This window comes from Anomaloglossus baeobatrachus, chromosome 6 (genome assembly GCF_048569485.1).
Source record: "Anomaloglossus baeobatrachus isolate aAnoBae1 chromosome 6, aAnoBae1.hap1, whole genome shotgun sequence".
Lineage (NCBI taxonomy): Eukaryota > Metazoa > Chordata > Amphibia > Anura > Aromobatidae > Anomaloglossus > Anomaloglossus baeobatrachus.
Window position 1 is genome coordinate 176,628,664 of NC_134358.1, and position 19,268 is coordinate 176,647,931.

General features: G+C 46.0%; 1 protein-coding gene across 1 annotated transcript; it reads left to right on the top strand.

Moving 5' to 3' along the window:
• Positions 1–384: 384 nt before the first annotated feature.
• Positions 385–2,036, top strand: LRRC30 (leucine rich repeat containing 30). The gene has a single exon (XM_075316395.1). The coding sequence runs from the start codon at positions 577–579 to the stop codon at positions 1,444–1,446; it is 870 nt and encodes a 289-aa protein (XP_075172510.1). The 5' UTR covers positions 385–576; the 3' UTR covers positions 1,447–2,036.
• Positions 2,037–19,268: the final 17,232 nt, after the last annotated feature.

Below are 19,268 nucleotides of genomic sequence, written 5' to 3' on the forward strand. Positions count from 1 at the left end.
AAAGCTTACATGTAAAGCTGCTTTTTAAGACCATTGGCATGTACATGTAGTTAATTGTGCACGCTTTATGATGTTATATGAAAAAGCTTAATATTGTGCACAGATTTGATGATTACTTGTTACTTTAATGACGGTATTATTAACTATACTTTCTTAGTTTGTTATTTACACAATGTTTTTAATTGCTTATTTCTACCTGTAATTTGTTAACAACTAAATTAACTTATGAGAAACCTGATCTGTTGAAGTTACATTGAGCTTACTGGTGATTAGAGGTAAATGAAGACATGATGAGACATTCCTATAAAGCTAGAAGAAGTGACAGTGACAGCTGCTCCGGCGTGTCGATGTTATCTGTGTTCAGCAGTTCCGAGAACAAGTGTTTCAGCACTTTCACAGTTTTAGAAAACATCTCCGGCTCGTACAGAGAAGCAAGATGAACCAAAGTCCTTCAATTTTCATTTTTTCCAAACTTTTATGAGGACTGAGATTCACTTGAATCGGCTATTTCCTGGTTCAATGGTCCTGCTTGAATCTGTTTGTTGAAAGTTGGATCTCTATGTCAACTAAGAAGCCATGGGAGGAACCTTTTCTCATCAATGTTCCAAGAACAAAGAGACTAAAGGAAAGAAACCAACAGAAAAACCATCATCTGTCAATATATTATCAGAATCTGATTCATCAGACAAAAAAGCCTCTGTAATATTCAACTATGTTTTAAGGAATGCTGTGGAAATTCCGAGCTTCATTTGGCACATGAAGTCAATAGAAAAACTCAATCTATCACAGAACCGTCTTTCTAAAGTTCCTCCGGCAGTGGCCAAACTAGAACAAATTGTGGTGCTGAATTTGTGCGGGAATCGCATTGTCCACCTTCCCAGGGAAATTGGTCTATTAAGAAATCTCAAGGTTCTTTTTCTCAATATGAATTACTTATGTGAAATGCCAGAAGAAGTGGGCCTATGCCAGAAATTAGAAGTTCTCAGCTTGTCACACAACTTTATATCACAACTTCCTTCCACCTATGGTGACTTGTCTAAACTAAGGAAGCTGAACTTAAGCAACAATTGGATAGTTAACATTCCGGTATGTGTCTTCCAGATCAAGACACTGGATTTCCTGCATCTGGGATCAAATAAAATTGAAAGCATCGCAGATAGCATTAAATATCTGGAATGCTTGCGAATATTGATTATTGACAATAACAGCATTACAGTTTTGCCTCGTGCAGTTTGCTTATTGACCTCACTGGAGCTGCTAAATGTGGATTACAATAAAATACAAGCACTTCCCAATGATCTATTCTTATTGACAAACCTGAGAAGAATTGCCTGGAACCCACTGGACAAAGGACTTCATGTTATAAACAATCCCTTAGTTAAGCCATTGTCCGATTATGTGGAGGGGGGACTTGATATTCTTTATAGTTACCTTAAAGACATTTAGAAGTTAAATTGATGATAAGCCACATTGGAAGAAATTAAAAAAGAAACGGCATGTGCAATGCAAGTAGTATGTCGCATATCACTTTTTATAAATCTTTTCTATATTTTGATGTTTGATTCATGTTTACAAAACTTCTAAACTTTGCTATCTATATATTTAGACACAAAAAAAACATTTCTATTTTACAGTAATATGTGAAACTAAATGTTGAAATGTTTTAAAAAAATTCTAACCTCTTGTAAAACTCTTGTGTAGTTTGTGGAAGGTGCATGTTTGTATCATATCTATTGTAGAGTAATGTAGCAAAGAATAATCTAGAAAATGCTTTGGGGCCATCTGCTGGGGAAATGTATTATTGTGATAACAACACAAGTACTGTATATGCTGCCTTAAAGAATATCTAGAAATTGAACTGATTCTTATATACTTTAGGCACTTTAAGTCCCTGTGGAATGATGTGAGACCTTGTTCTGCGACCCCTGAATGAGCAATCAAAATATAACTCAAGTACGGATTCAGTAGAAAGCCATTGGCTTTCTACTGAATCCATAGTATTCTCTATGTGCTCTCCATTGAATCCATACTCTTGTCTGTGGTCCTTTCTGAAAAAAATAAAAGTAGAAGAAAAAAAAAATAATAATAATAATAAATAATATATATATATATATATATATATATATATATATATATATATATATATATATATATATATATATAATTTTTTATATATATATATATATATATATATATATATATATATATATATATAAAATCAGTAAAAATGTAGTTACTTTTTGTCCATGTGTCATCATGACCATTGGAACGTCAACATTTTGTAATTTGAGACCATAATTATAATTAAATCAGTGAATTAGTTCCCAAGGCCCAAAGTGACAGCCTAAAATGAAGATACAAGAAAGGTAAATAAATAAATAGGTACCATATTTTTCGGCTTATCAAACGCACCTCTACTCCCCAAAATTTATAACCCAAATGTAGCCTACTGGGAGGTGATGAAGAGGACTAGCAGGAGTTAGAGGCAATGCTGCAGGCTGCTGGTGCTGTGCTGGGGGCCGCGGACCGCTGTGCAGGGGGTTGCTGGCACTGTGCTGGCGGCCACTGTGCTAGGGGCCGCTGTGCAGAAGGCGGTGAGGCAGGGCCATCCTTAGGTTGGCGGTGTGGCTTCAAATAATGGCACCTGGAGTTCTCGTGTGGGCAGATGAAGCTCTTGGCTCAAGATCTCATCTATGCACGTGCTGCCTCCAGCCCGGCAGCGGACTTGGAAAATGATGCCCGGAGGTTGCATATGTGCAGATGAGATCTCAGCTTGTCATTGAGCTGATAGCTCAATCTGCGCATGCTCCGACTCCAGGTGCCATAATTTGAAGCTGCACCACCAACCTAAAGATGGCCCCTGCCTCACTTCCCCCCAGCATAGCAGCCCCAAGGACAGCGGCCCCCAGCACAGCACCAGCAGCTGCCAGCACAGCGGCCCCCAGCACAGCAGCCGCTAGCAGCCCCCAGCACAGCGGCCTCCAGAACAGCAGCCCCCAGCACAACAGCCCCCAGCACAGTAGCCTCCAGAACAGCAGCCCCCAGCACAGCAGCCCCCAGCACTTAAAGATGGCCCCTGCCTCACCTCACTGCCCTCAGCATTTATTTTTTTATCTAAATCAGGTATACATTTTATAATCTAGTGAGTCTTATAAACCAAAAAATACAGTAAATACTATTATTTTTTTCAAAAAAGAGAAGCTTGAGCCTAAATCTGGTGAATCATTTGCTATGTATAGAAAAGTGCATTATTCTGGATACAGCGTATAGTAAAAATAAAACTGGGACACCCTCCTTTTTTATTCAAAATAAACAGTTTATTCTGACACAGAGTTTATGACAATAAATGTCCTAAAAATTTCTTCTGCTTCACTGCAATTTTTGCTTAAGTAAATCAAAAAATTTACATGGTACGATGTTTATTTTGGTTAAAATAACTGATAGCAACTTGATCTGTTTTTTGGTTTTTTTAACATTGAAGCTTAAGAAATAATCAAAATGGATGGGCATCCTTTATGTTATTCTTTAACATATCAGTCATTTTTAAGCACTGCACATGTCCCTACTTGGCTTGAGATGGAAACAAAGCAAACAAAGGTATGTGTATATTTTTTTAACCCTTTCATTTTCAATGGGGCGAAAGAGGATGATTTGAACCTTTAGGATTTTTTTTTCATTTATTAAAACTGTTTTTATACATTTTTTATTTTACTAGCAGTCTGATCACTTGTGCCTTTCTCCTGATCAGAGCAGCATCACTCTGAACTGCAGAAATGCTGCATTCTCTTACAGCAGCGCTCAGCCGGCTGTAACAGGAACTATGTCATGATAGCGACAGGAGTCACTTGTGCTACCATGACAACCATCAGTTCCCCGTTATCACATCATGGGGCCTCCAATGCGGCAGGGAAAGGCGATTTCCTCACTGCTTTAAATCGCGCTCTCACATTTTGAAGGGCAATTTAAGGGGTTGACAGGCGCAAGTAGATCGTGGATCTTCCTGCGCCTGCGAGGCACACATGTCTGCTGTTCAAATCAGCAGACATGTGCAGGGATCACCACTGGCTCACAGCAGCAGCCAGAGGTGATCACCCCAACATGATTTAGAACATACCATTACGTCCTCGGTCGTGAAGGGGTTAAAAGCCTGCTGGCTAGACACAAGACACATACATGTAGATGAATAAAATTTAATTTTGCGTGTATTGCTAATGTACCGCCCCGCTCTCAGCAGCCGAGCTGCTCGGATCCGGTCCTTCTGTGGGTGGCTCAAGGGTCTCCGGACCCGGGGGTCTCGCCGTCACTTTAATCAAAAAGAGGGGTTATGGTGGTGGATGTAGGACGCATATGTACGGGGTGAGCCGTATTAAGTTCATGATGCCACCCACGGTGTGTGGTGAGGTTGGACATCACCGCTGCAGTTATGGGGGCACCCGGGGGAGATGTTGTGCAGCAAGTTGTTAACCCCTCCGTGGGCAGGGATGGTGGCCCCGGGACCTGTTGGAGTTTTGGTGCAGGGAGATGGGCGACCGCAGGGTGCTGGTGTACTCACTATTGAAGGAAATACACGAGTCTCTGGTAAACCAAGGTGATGGTGGTCGGTGCCCACAGCCGGCTGCGTTTTGGTTCCCGAACACGGGTGGTGGTCTCTGTCTTTCTCCTGCACCTTTTTTAGAATGGCGGACTGCCTGTGCTTGCAACTTCAGGACTCCGCTCCCGGCTGGATGTGGCCTAAGGAGCCCTTGCCCGCAGACGCTGGCCCATGGGATCTCTGAGCCGTGGCGGTGGCGTTTAATCCCCCTCGGTGGGCTGTTGTCTTCTAATAGGGACTTTGGGTGGGACAGGACCTCTAATCCTGGCCTCAATCGGTCAATTAACCAGTTCCAGTAGCTTCTGGACTTGGCTTCAGAGTCCAAATACCCCCCTTCCCCCGTGTGCTCCGGTTTCCGAGTTGGTTCCCCGGGTCGGTACCGGCGGGCCACTACTCTGTCCTGGTCCACCTCGGTTCCACCGAGCCGTCTTCCCGACTCCTGCAGACGGAGACCGCCGTCTGCCTCCTAGCCAATGCCACCAGGGCTCCTACCCTGGCGCCGTTCAATTTAGAGTTTCTCGCCTCTGCTGGAGCTGCACACAGCTCCAGCCCACACTCCTCTCCAACTTGAACTCTAACACTGTTCTGTTTGTTTTCCCACCCCGAGCTGTCTAGACTCCTTGGTGGGCGTCTTCCAACCGCCTGGTTCCGCCCCCTGGTGTGTCTATCTAGCCCTGAAGGGGGGTGACTAGGGTTTTATGGTTGGCTGATGTCACCTGTAAGGGAAAGGTGTTATGCAGGGGCCTATTTGTGACTACCTGGCCTGGCCAGGGCGTCACAATCCCCCTTGGTTAAACACAGACCGTCCGCGGGCTGTCCGACCACCACCGGTTAATTTTGTAACTGAAAAAGGGGATAAAAGGGGGTAAAACATTCACAATTATAATAACATATTTACAGTTCACGAATACTTTGGGTTTCTTCCCTTAACGGGAGGCATTTTACTTTAACGTTGCATAAAACATTTTTATTAACCGGGACGGGACCATGTCCTTTTCACCTTAGCCCACCCAAACAAACCTAGTCCTGGTGCCACCGCTAAGCACTGGTGCGCACCCCTTTTCCCCAGTCCAGGAAACGGGTTCGGGTCTGGATGGTGCCCACAACAGGCTTGGTAATAAGTTCCTTACCCGGAAGTCTCTCTCAGAGGCCCCACATCCAGGGGACTCCTGACCCGGAGGGTAGTCACTGGTTTCCATGGTGACGGGACCTCGGCCTACTCTGCCGCAGGCCCTTCCTCTAACCAGCCTCTCCGGAGACTGTGGCACGATGAAAAGGGTGGTCAGTTTAAAACACTTAACTCTACTGCCGGTACAGCTTCCTCTGGCAACTGTCCCACAGACCACCACAGGGCAGCACGGGTCCCCAATGCCACCATCATTCACGGGTGACACTGTCCATAAAGACCCCGTCCTCCACTGCCTGCAGTGCGGGTACGATTGCTCCTCCAAACCGGACTCTGTAAACGGAACTGTCCTCACTTCAACTCAACTTCTTATCGTCCTCCACCAGGAGCTCCGACCCCTGATAACGCCCTCTGGGGCTCTAACCGCAGTGGCATTCAACAAGTCGGACAAGATCCTCCTTTCCTTCCACCCCGTGTGCTGGATGGCGTCTCCCGGGGAACTTGGAGACGTTCAACAAAGGTCAGGAATCAGTATAACAGGAGAGGGTCCTTTGCTTAAAAAAACTTTTCATCTCTAAACTTTCAAACTTGGGGGTGAGTAGACTTACGGGTTCCGCTACCACTGCATAGGGCCGTACGGCTCAGTTTGCGGCCTGGACACCGGGCTCCCCATTCAGGTGCAGTACATCCCCGGGCTCTGAACCTCTAACGGGAATGGTAGTGGAATCGTGGATGGCACCGCTTCTTCCAGGAGCTGCGCTACACGGGGTTCACTCGTTGCATTATTAGCAGGCCCAGGCTCCCAGGCAATCAGGGACGGCAAGGGGGTCTGTGTAGCTTTATCATGGCGCGACACGGCTGAGGTGGCCCGCTGTTTATGGGCCCACACCACGGCAACCATCCTCCGGACTTCCGCCTTCCAGTCGAGCACCTGCTGCAGCGTTTGGGCTTACACCCGGACGCAGAATCTTGCCAACTCCTGATCCAGCCAGGCAGCGGTCCCTGCAGTTAGCCGGTTTGAGCTCCGCTCCTCCGCATCAAAGGCCACTCCGCCTCCACCACTTCTGAGCCCCGCCACTCCGGTGGCAGGCGCCGCTCCGCCAACTTCATTTGGCGCCGACATTCCTCCGCTTCTCCCACTCGGTCATTTGCTGGCACTCCTCTTTTATGCCGGTAAGTTTCATTTTTACGACTTCGGGGTACACCTTCCGGCCGTGCTCCCAGGGGGCAGGGCTTCAGCTTCGCGCCCTTTTCTCGGGAAAGATGCTGGGCTGCAGTTCTAGTACCTAAAAATGGCGGCAAAAATGGCGACTTCTGAAAATTTTTCAACCGATCACCGCTGACTGTCCAATTCAAGGCACACTTCCACAAGGTAAGTGGATGGATAAGTATCCTGTTCTTGACGCCAGAAATTGAAGGTGTACCGCCCCGCTCTCAGCAGCTGAGCTGCTCGGATCCGATCCTTCTGTGGGTGGCTCGAGGGTCTCCGGACCCAGGGGTCTCGCGGTCACTTCAATCAAAAAGGTGGTTATGTTGGTGGATGTAGGACGTATATATACGGGCTGAGCCGTATTAAGTTCGTGACGCCACCCACGGTGTGTAGTGAGGTTGGACACCACCGCTTCAGTTACGGGGGCACCCGGGGGAGCTGTTGTGCAGCAAGTTGTTAACCCCTCCGTGGGCAGGGATGGTGGCCCCGGGACCCATTGGAGTTTTGGTGCAGGGAGATGGGCGACCGCAGGGTGCTGGTGTACTCACTATTGAAGGAAACACACGAGTCTCTGGTAAACCAAGGTGATGGTGGTCGGTGCCCGCAGCTGGCTGCGTTCTGGTTCCCCCACCCGGCTGGTGGTCTCTGTCTTTCTCCTGCACCTTTTTTAGAATGGTGGACTGCCTGTGCTTGCAACTTCAGGAGTCCACTCCCACTGGCCCGTGGGATCTCTGAGCCGTGGCGGTGGCATTTTATCCCCCTCGGTGGGCTGTTGTCTTTTAATAGGGACTTTGGGTGGGACAGGACCTCTAGACCTGGTCTCAATCGGTTAATTAACCAGTTCCAGTAGCTTCTGGACTTGGCTTCAGGGTCTGAGTACCCCCCCGTGTGCTCCGGTTTCTGAGTCGGTTCCCCCAGTCGGTACCAGTGGGCCACTACTCTGTCCCGACCACCTCGGTTCCACCGAGCCGTCTTCCCGGCTCCTGCAGACGGAGACCACCGTCTGCGTCCCAGCCAATGGCACCAGGGCTCCTACCCTGGCACCGTTCAATTTGGGGTTTCTCGCCTCTGCTGGAGCTGCACACAGCTCCAGCCCACATTCCTCTCCAACTTGAACTCTAATACTGTTCTGTTTGTTTTCCCGCACCGGGCTGTCTATTAATCCTTGGTGGGCGTCTTCCAACCACCTGGTTCCGCCCCATGGTGTGTCTATCTAGCCCTGAAGAGGGGTGACTAGGGTTTTATGGTTGGCTGATGTCACCTGTAAGAGAAAGGTGTTGTGCAGGGAATACCTGGCCCGGCCAGGGTATCACACTAACCATATACCTCAAGTATCTTGTGAAAAAATGTACAAAAACATGCTAATATAGTGTAATGAAACAAACAAATCACTGTGATAAGTTTAAAAATGTCACAATTTCACCCATCATTACAGGCCCTTGAGGGTCCTATGATTACGGAACACACTGTTTTGAATTGACAAATTAATTTAGTTTAAACAATTTGGAGGACATTATGTAATAAAATCCAACATTGAATTGTCTTCGTCAAATTATCACCCAGAGATCAAGAGATACACTGAAAGAACCCACCAAACACTGAAACACTCTGATCACCAGTCGCACTGGGTGAAACACCTGCCATTAGTTGAGTTTGCCATAATTAATTAATCTCAAGCATCCATTATCACCAGAAATGGGCAAACCGCAGATACCCTGGATTGGGCGTACAACCGGATTTCATAAAACAATCCTGTTCAGGCCTGGATCTATTCCCAGATATCTGGCCAGACGCCGGTCCCCATATAAGTATAGATTTATATGGGGATTGGCGTGTGGGCAGTCTAGCCTGGCCAAGGGACCTGAATCGGGCACTTTAAAATGGTGGTAGAAGAGATAAGGAGATCAGAGCAAGCCCGTTATACTTACCAATCTCCCGCATGACTGTAGCATTACTTCTGGGGCCGCTCATTAACCTCGTGCATATGCACTGCTTCACCTGCCCAGTGGCAGTCGCGGCATCTTTGATTGGTTGCAGTCAGACTACGCCACACGTGTGACAGAGTGTCTAACTGCTCGCAATTACAAATGATGTGTGTGTCCCTATCGTAATGTAAAAGTAAATAGAAAAATTGGCATAGGGCCCCCCATATTATGATACCCAGCACAAATAAAGCATATGGCTACAGAGTGCAGCCCCCAGCGGTGTGCTTATCTTGGCTGTGCATCAAAATAAAAGGGACCGCATGCGGTTGTTTAAAATATTACTTACATAAATAATTTTTAAAAAAAGGCGGGTGGTCCCTCCCAATTTTGATACAGAGCTATGATAAAGCTAACAGCTGGGCGCTGGTATTCTCAGACTAGGGAGACCCATGGTTATTGGGCCCCTCAGTCTAAAAATAGCAGCCTGGAATTTTACCTAGCTCATCCCAATTGCCCTGGTTCAAAGGCAACCGAGGTAATAAAGGGTTAATGACAGCTCACAGCTTCCACTAAGCCCTAGATTAGTAATGGGAAGCGTCTATGACACACCCCCATTTCTAATCTCTAAGTGAAAAGAAATAAACACAAACATCGAAAAAATCCTATATCTGAAATAAAATGCAAAAAAAACCCCACACTCTTTTACTTATTTATTAATCCCGAACACCAAATTCTGACATACCACATGAAGTGCCACAACAATTCCAACTCTGCTAGATACTGAAATGACACAGAATATGTCCACATGCTGTCTGCACCAGATTTCAACACCAAATTTGCACCTCTTGGCAGGGTACCACACCGAAATGGCATCCAAACTATTGATGTGCATTTTTTTGCCAAGAGATGCAGATTTGATGGTGAAATTTATACTCCAAATTGACATCTCCTGGCATCACTATAGCATAAAACCACATTTTGATGCTTTCTTTTTCTAGAAGATGCAGATTTGCAGCAGGAATATGGTGTATACATTTCGGCACCAAATCTCCATTTCTTGGCAAAAAAAACGTGGTCTGTTAACTAAGTGACCTCACTTGAGGTGAGGTCCCAGAGTTTATTGAGGTCACCTGAGTTCAGATTACCTGCGGTCAAAGCTGGGGTACCATGGGAACCTCCAGCTGTGACCGCAAAGAAACTGAGTGATGTTACCACTCATAGCTGTGGGTCAGTCATTTTCTGCCTGAAGCCAGCAGTGTGCAGACATGTTCTGTGCCCACGTGCTGTCACTTCAGTATATAGCAGAGCTGGAATCATCTTCAGACCTTGTATGGATTACATAGGAACTGGGTGTTTTGGGGTTAATAAATTGGAGAAAAAGGTTTTTTATGTATTTTATTTCAAATAAAGAATTTATTCAGTGTTTGTGTTTATTTCTTTCCACTTACAGATTAGAAATAGGGAGTCTCACAGGCCCTCCCTTTTACTAACCTAGGGCTTAGTGGCAGCTGTGAACTGTTATTACCCCTTATTGCCCTGATTGCCATCACACCAGGGCAATTGTGATGAGCCGGATAAGGTTCTGGGATTTCCCCATCTAATAGATGTGACAATTCTGGGAGGCTGTAGGCTGCTATTTTTAGGCTGGGGGGCCCAATAACCATGGGTCTGCCCAGCCTGAGAATATCCCCTAGCTGTCGGCTTTATCTTGGCTGGGTTCTTGGCTGTTTTTTTAAATTATTTATTTAAATAATTTTTTAAAAAGCCGCATAGGGTCCCTCTTAGTTTGATACACAGCCAAGATAAGCACACAGTTAGAGGCTGCACCTGTAGCTGTATGCTTTATCTATGCTGTGTATCATAACATCAGGGGATCCTATGCCAATTTTTTAATTAATTAGTTTATTCTTACACCACAATAGGAACACACAGAGCTAGGGGTGTGGTCTAACTGTAACCAATCACAGATACCAGGACTGCCAGTGGGCTAGGGAAGCAGTGCGTATGTATGGAGGATAATGAGTGGCCCCGGAAGTAGTATGAGTGGTCCCGGAAGTAGTGGTACCGACACATGGGAGACTGGTAAGTATAATGCGCCTGTTTTCCCTATTTTCTCTCTTTTTCCTTTATTTTCTTTAATTACCTGACCAGATTTGGATTGTTACATTGAGTTCTCTGAGAACTCCATGCCCGGGATAGATGCACGGTATTTGGGAATCCCCGGCGAATCCGGACTTTTTCAGTTTGGGTCCACCCATCACTAGTTATGACCTCTACACTATTCTGTAATCTCAAGTATCAAAACCAATTTCACGCCTGTGATTTTGATACTCAAAGACAAATTGAAGCTTATTTGGTGTGAGGTCAGAGGGCACATTAGAAAGACACTGGCTACAGTGACCTCTTCTGCTAATAAAAGGCAGACAGATGGGCCAGGCTTTGCTATTAGGGACAAGATGTGGTTATCCACCCCATATATTAAACAGCAGGACCACTCTGAGAAGTTAAGTTCAATGGTTCATATGAGAGAACTAAGGTTGCTAATCGATTATTCAGACATTAAATCAATCTCTCTGATAAACCTGGTCCTAAAGCTGGGTTCACACATAGCGACAGCGACATCGCTGTTACGTCACCATTTTCTGTGACGTAACAGCGACCTTGTAAGTCGCTGTTATGATCGCTGCTTAGCTGTCAAACAGCGACGCAGCAGCGATCATAACGTTGCTACATGTGCAGAGAGCAGGGAGCCGTGCACACTGCTTAGCGCTGGCTCCTTGCTCTCCTAGCTACAGTACACATCGGTTAATTAACCCGATGTGTACTGCAGCTACATGTCACAGTGCAGAGAGCAGGGAGCCGCACACACTGCTTAGCGCTGGCTCCTTGCTCTCCTAGCTACAGTACACATCGGGTTAATTAACCCGATGTGTACTGCAGCTACATGTCACAGTGCAGAGAGCAGGAAGCCGCGCACACTGCTTAGCGCTGGCTCCTTGCTCTCCTAGCTACAGTACACATCGGGTTAATTAACCCGATGTGTACTGCAGCTACATGTCACAGTGCAGAGAGCAGGGAGCCGCGCACACTGCTTAGCGCTGGCTCCTTGCTCTCCTAGCTACAGTACACATAGGGTTAATTACCCGATGCGTACTGCAGCTACATGTGCACAGAGCAGGAGCCGGAATTAGCAGCAAGAGCGTCGGAGGCTGGTAACGAAGGTAAATATTGGGTAACCAGGGAAAGGTCTTCCCTTGGTTACCCGATGTTTACAGTGGTTACAGCTTTCCGCAGCTGCCAGACGCCGACTCCTGCTCCCTGCTCGCTTCATTTCGTCGCTCTCTCGCTGTCACACACAGCGATGTGTGCGTCACAGCGGAAGAGCGACGACCAAAAAATGAAGCAGGACATTCAGCAACGACCTCACAGCAGGGGCCAGCTCGTTGCTGGATGTCACACACAGCGACAGCGACGGGACGTCGCTGCAACGTCACAGAAAATGGTGACATAGCAGCGATGTCGTTGTCGTCGTCGTTGTGTGTGACACCACCTTAAGGTTCTGCAGGCACTTGTAAGGTGGAGGGGGTACTGTAAGGGTGGGTTCACACATAGCGACAGCGATAACGATATCGCTGTTACGTCACCATTTTCTGTGACGTAACAGCGACCTAGTAAGTCGCTGTTATGATCGCTGCTTAGCTGTCAAACACAGCGACGCAGCAGCGATCATAACGTCGCTACATGTGCAGAGAGCAGGGAGCCGCGCACACTGCTTAGCGCTGGCTCCCTGCTCTCCTAGCTACAGCACACATCAGGTTAATTAACCCAATGTGTACTGCAGCTACATATGCAGAGAGCAGCGCACACTGCTTAGCGCTGGCTCCCTGCTCTCCTAGCTACAGTACACATCGGGTTAATTAACCCCATGTGTACTGCAGCTACATGTGCAGAGAGCAGGAGCCGGCACTGGCAGCGTGATAGCGGCGGAGGCTGGTAACGAAGGTAAATATCGGGTAACCACCTTGGTTACCCGATGTTTACCCTGGTTACAGCTTGCCGCAGGCTGTCAGACGCCGGCTCCTGCTCCCTGCACATTCAGGATTGTTGCTCTCTCGCTGTCACACACAGCAATGTGTGCTTATTAGCGGGAGAGCAACAATAAAAAAACGAACCAGGGCTGTGTGTAACGAGCAGCGATCTCACAGCAGGGGCCAGATCACTGCTCAGTGTCACACACAGCGAGATCGCTAATGAGGTCACTGCTGCGTTACCAAAACCGTGACGTAGCAGTGATTTCGGTAGCGATCTCGCTATGTGTGAAGCACCCCTAACATCAACGTTGCTACCTGACTCCTTTGTTTCTGCTCTTGTTCCCAGACAATGTCACACCTTTGATGCAGGCAATGAAGCATGATAATGTGGCAGTTCTATTTTATTCCTTAAGAGCCAGGGAGCTTGACAGTGATCTCCTAGCTTGATTTGAATTGACTCCCTGCTGTGAGCCCTAAACTTGGCTACCCTCTATTTACATTCCTGAATCTCTGTCTCCAAACTGCAAGTTATAGGTTATTTTTTATTTGGTTCACACCTCCATTCTCTGTTCCATTAGTTCTTGTTCTTCCTGTTTTAGACCTTAGTCTATTCAATGTCTTTTTTTCTGACCGACAAATTTGTCCCTAGTCTTTACCTCCTGATTCTAACTGGCTACTCAACTTTACTACAGGTCTGCTTCATCGGACAGCAGCTACTCCAAGGACTCAACCTAGGGCTCCTGTGAAAGCCCTATTTAGATTTGCCAGATGATCACTGATGTGCCCAACACCTCCACTCTATATCTTGCTATCATTTTAATAAAAAAAATAAATGTGCAGAAATAAATGCAACAGAAACCCTTTATCATATCCTTAAACAATATTTTTAGTAATTATAAATATGATTTATTTCACATGAAACTAGCATCACATTTCAGGACACTTTCTCGAAATGTTTATATACTGTATATAATAATTTCATGATTATTTTATATCTTATTCACACTATCTTGTGATATTTCATTTTGCGAACGTTTTATGATACCAATCTCTTCATTTAAGTAATATTTATACTTAGATAAAACTAAAGCAGCTTGTAGAGCTATAATTTCTATTGCCAGATGCTAAGGTTAAATTTAATTGAAAATATGACATTGTACATGAAAAATGCAGAGCGTTCAAATTGCTCTTTGTCTGCCACCTTATTTCTGAAAGCAAACACATACTATTAACAAAAATTATATGGAAAGGAGCAGGAGAAAAAGTCACAAAGATGAATAAAGGGGAGAAAGTGGTAGTTGGATAGATTTGTCCTGCAAGCCTTGGGAATTTCAAAACTTGAGGGTGTCTTTTGTATTTATTTCTTTAATAATTTTATCTTTTTATGTCTTTCAGGTTCGCTTTTGGGGAGCGTTGTCGACATCATTATGGATTGTGGCGGACCTGTTTTAAAAAATAATAAAAGCAATTGGTAAATGAAGGATGTAGGCGGGAGGAGGGAGTTTGTTCTAGAACCTCATCGTCATCCTCTCTGTTGTCCAACTCCTCACCCTGAGAGTCACCCTCCTCTTCCTGCCCTGACAGCACAATACATTATGCATGCGCCTCAGGTATCTGAGTCTCATCACCATCACCATCACCCCCAGGTGTTAATATCTAATGACGAGGTTCTGGATTCTGCTCAGACATTACTTTGTCCGGCCCCATATCCAAATGACAAAGATTTTGGCCATCAGTACAGATTCTTTCCTCCTCCTGAGTCTGGGAATCTTTGAAGCTGATCTCTGATACCCATGGAATAGAATGTGTGAACAGCTCTTCAGACTAGCTCATCTGTGGTTCCCCACAGTCAGCTAGGTGGCTGCAGAGTTGTGACGCGGAGGGAAACAAGGGAAATTGGGGTGTCACCTCTGAGGATGTGATGTTAAGATGTAGTAAAAGGAGGACAGGCTGATTGATGGAGACCTTTCCCATCCACTGTAGCACATGCTATTTCTGAGTCGTAAAGCAAATCATAAAGTCATAAAGCTGTGTGGCTGCCAAACAAAAGTGAGTCGAGTAGCGTGTCCAGTAACAGAAGTTTTCAGTTGTCTTTGGATATGATGAGCCATTGATTGTTCAGTAGAGCTTTCAGTAACATTAACACCTCCCCCACATACAACTCGAACACCACGCCTATTCCCCTTCCACCACAATCTTGCTATTTCTCACCCATGTTTGATTTCCTGAGGTCTGTGCTTGTCTCCAAAAGTATGGCTCCTTAAGTATTCAGCAGAAATATACCAGAAATTGAATTTGATGATAACCGTCCTTAAATATCACTAGTCCTAATCTGACAACCCATCTATTTAATCCTCAGGTAGGTCTGCAACATCAACATACCATCACAACACCAGACCAATTCCCCCTTCCACCACAACCTCGGTGTTTCCCACTCATGTTTCACGTACCCTTCATTTTAACGCAGTAAGATTCCCAGACTAACGTGGATTGGGTCTCCTTGTTGTGCATTGCCTGTAGCAGTAGAGCTCCCAGACTGGTAGGCATTTAGCTACCTTTCACTCATCTACCTCTCTTACTATCCTTAAATGTGGGTAGGAGTAACAGTCTATGAAGCTAATATTGCTGCCACCTGACTGTAGCTGAGCAGAAAAGCAGTTTTAGCTGTTGCATTAAGTATGAGGGCTCCCATCACAGCAGGCCTACACTGCTCACTCACCCACCTACCTCTTCACTTTATCTTAATTTGAAAGCTGTAAATGCTTGGCCAGACCCTGTCTCATACATGGCCCATGCCTGACTGCTGCGTATAGACATTATGGGTACTCTGGAGCAATTGATGCCACTGTCCTGGTGTCTGCACTTAATTTTTGGAAATGTGGTGACTCCAAATAGGGTCTCCAAGTTGTGTGTTGTCTGTAGTGGCAGGGCAGGGATCTCAGAGCACCATGCTTACACCTTTCACTCATCCACCTCAATATTTCTTATGTTAATATTCTAGGAAGCTAGTGGCTGTGCCACAACAGAATGGCTGCACTGTAAAATGGTTTGAGCTGTTTTGGCAGATTTTGGGCACCCCCTTAAGGTGTTGTCTATGACTCGCCCACCCCAGGGCTATGGGACACCCGGTGCCGGGCCGGACTAGTCCGGTGGTAGTCAGTGGTGGCTGGGCCCGGCTCCGTCGCCCTGGTGGGTGTCAGTAGAATATGTGGCTTGGTGAATAAAGTTGTGTTCGTGACGCCACCAGTGGTATGCGGCTATTAAGCCGCCGCTGCTGTGTGAGGCCTCCGGGATGATGTTATGGCAGCAATGGTGGTACTGCTCCCCACAGGTGGAGCAATGCCCGGGGCACAGTTGGTGCTTATGAATGTCTATGCAGATGAAATAACAGAGACCACTTCAAGGGTGCAGTTCAAGTTCTTTACTCACAGTTCTTGTCAAGGCCGGCAGGAACCCTTGGACTGCTGGGACCACTGTCAGGGACCTCCGTCGTTTCTGGGTGATTCTGAGAGTGAAAGCCGGTACCCTTCTCTTAGTGTCTCTTTCTTCTGCTGTCTTCCTTAGCCTTGCCTTTGTTAGGATGAACCTGGCTTGGCCTCCACTACAGCCTCCAGGCTGGGGGGTCACCTGTCGGCTGATTACCCCTTTTCTGGAAGTCTGCTATGGGTTCTGGCCCTGGGAGTCTACAACCTTCCCTGGGCCTCGGTTTTTTACTGTTTGGAGATGATTTTGCACTCCTCCAGTCTTTAGGGACCGTCCCCTGTCGCAGCTTGATCCCTCCACCGATGTTATTGTGGAACAGGCCACCGTAGCTCTAAACTGCCCCGACAGCTATACAGACTACCCGTGGCCCTGCGACTCCTTCTGTCTCCTACGTGGTGTCACCTGGACCTCTGGGTCCCAGGATCTTCACCAGGAAGCGTCTCCTTCTGTTTCTCTGCTCCTGTCTGACTTGGAGCTTTCTTTCCTTCTTTCTTTCTTTTCTTTCTTTTCTCCTTCTTGCCTGCCTCCAGCAGGCCTCCTCCTCCCTCCTTTCTCTCGTTCTTCTTCTCCAACTACATGCTGGCTCCTCACTCTCTCACTCCCTGAGGTAGACTGACTAAACTTGACCTTCCTCTCTGTGTCTGCTCTCAGATGGCTCCTCCCACCTCCCCAATTGCCCTGTTCTACCCTATAGGAGCAGGGATGGGTCTTACGACCCCTCCCAGCATGCAGCATGGGAGGGTTGTCTGCCACTTTCCCTAGTCCCAGTGTGTTCCTAGCAATGGGTGTAGTGTGGATTTACCAGGGGACCGGAGTTCACTCTCTTCCTCTCCCAGAATGGGGCATCACACCGCTGGATGGGGTGCAATGACCTGTGGCGACGGAAGCCTCAGGGGCGCCACATCTATGCCTTTGCTTTTACTTCCCATTGAATTCAATGGGGTTCATATATGTTCGTCACACCGTTCGGCAAACACAGATGAATTCGGCAAACAGAAACTGAACCTTAGGAAATTCAATCATCTCTAATAGTCAAAAAATACAGTACGTGTTTTGGATGTAAAAAGCACTTATTAGTGGTTTAAATACAGAGTGTAGTCTTTTCCAGAATTTTTTTTTACAACCCTTAAAGGGAATCTTTCAGTAGGATGAACACTTGGATTATTCTTGTCATTACTATATGTCCTGAGGAAGGGAGCTGCATCCTCAGAAACGCGTTGACCTGTACTTAGCTACCTCAATAAAGACTCAGTGACAAGTGCGGCGTGATACCTGGTTTCCTTCATCTTTCTCCTTTAGAATACTTTGGGGCTGCAGCTGTTTCCACCTTGATACTACGCGATTTTAGGAGTTGTAACTGGCACAACTCCTATAGGTGAGTTTACCTATTTTTATAATTCAGTTTTTAATCTGGTAAGAACCTATTGCGCTATTTGTCCACAGCTTCTACATTCCCCATTTTTGATAACTAGCTAAGGACAGCTGGGGGCTGATATTTTCAGACTGGGAACGTCCATGGATATTGACCTTTTCCCAGTGTAAAATACCAGCTCATAGCCGCCTCAAAACTGCTGCATCCATTAGATGCAACATTTCTGTTGCTTTGACTGGAACTTCCAATTGCTTTGTTCTGAAATGTGGTGAAACACTGCCCACAGCCCAGTCACCCACAGAGATTGGGGCCTGCCAAGGTGATGTCAGGTCAACTGGAAGTTGACGTGTCATCACTGGACATCAGAAGTCACTGAGGCTGTGGGTCATGCAATGGGGATAAGCGGACCGCAATAGCATCGCTCACAGGCACTATTGCTAACACAAGGTATTTGAGAGAAGTCTTGTTTCTCAATGTTATATTGATGTGGCTTGGAAAACCAAGTAGTGAATCACCTCTTTAACACTAAAAGTCCTAGAAATTTCGAGCTCCCCCCTGAAGTCCCGAAAGAGGGTCAAATGCCCCTTAGTCTAAACTGAATAGAACTAACTAGAAACTAAATGGCTAAACTCAATGGAAAACAACAACCTCCTGTGGTGCGACAGTAATGGCCTTAATTACAGAACAAAAGACGGTGATTATAGGATATTAGCTAAAATCCTTCAGGTCATTCGACCCGTCTCTGGGTTCCAAAGGTAGAAATGGTAAATGACTCCTCTCTGGGACTTCTAGTGTTAAGCATTCTAGCACAAGTACTTTAGCTTCTATGCAGTAATTTATTCCTATTTCACTTTATTACCTACTTTTACTGGCTGTCTGATTGTGTACAGTGGGGAAAAAAGTATTTAGTCAGCCATCAATTGTGCAAGTTCTCACACTTAAAAAAATGAAAGAAGCCTGTAATTGACATCATAGGTAGGCCACAACTATGAGTGACAAAATGAGAAAAAAAAATTGTTTAAAAGAACTGAGAGTCCTCAGTGGTTGATTGGTGGTTGAGTGGTTGAGTCCTCAGTTCTTTTAAACAATTTTTTTTACCAAAATGAGAAAAAAAATCCAGAAAATCACTATGTGTGATTTGGCAAGATTTTGTTTGCAAATTATGGTGGAAAATAAGTATTTGGTCAATAGCAAAAGTTCATCTTAATATTTTGTTATATATCCTTTGTGGGCAATGACAAAGGTCAAATGTTTTCTGTAAGTCTTGACAAGGTTGATACACACTGTTGGTGGTATGTTGGCCCATTCCTCCATGTAGATCTCCTCTAGAGCAGTGATGTTTTGGGCCTGTTGCTGGGCAATACGGACGTTGAAAACTAGAGACTGGCTAGGTCACTCCAGGACCTTCATATGCTTCTTACGAAGCCACTCCTTGGTTGCCTGGCGGTGTGCTTGGGATTAGTGTTGAGTGAGTATTTAACCATTCGTGCTCGCTATGCTGTTAGCGAGTACTGTCCACTACTCGCATAT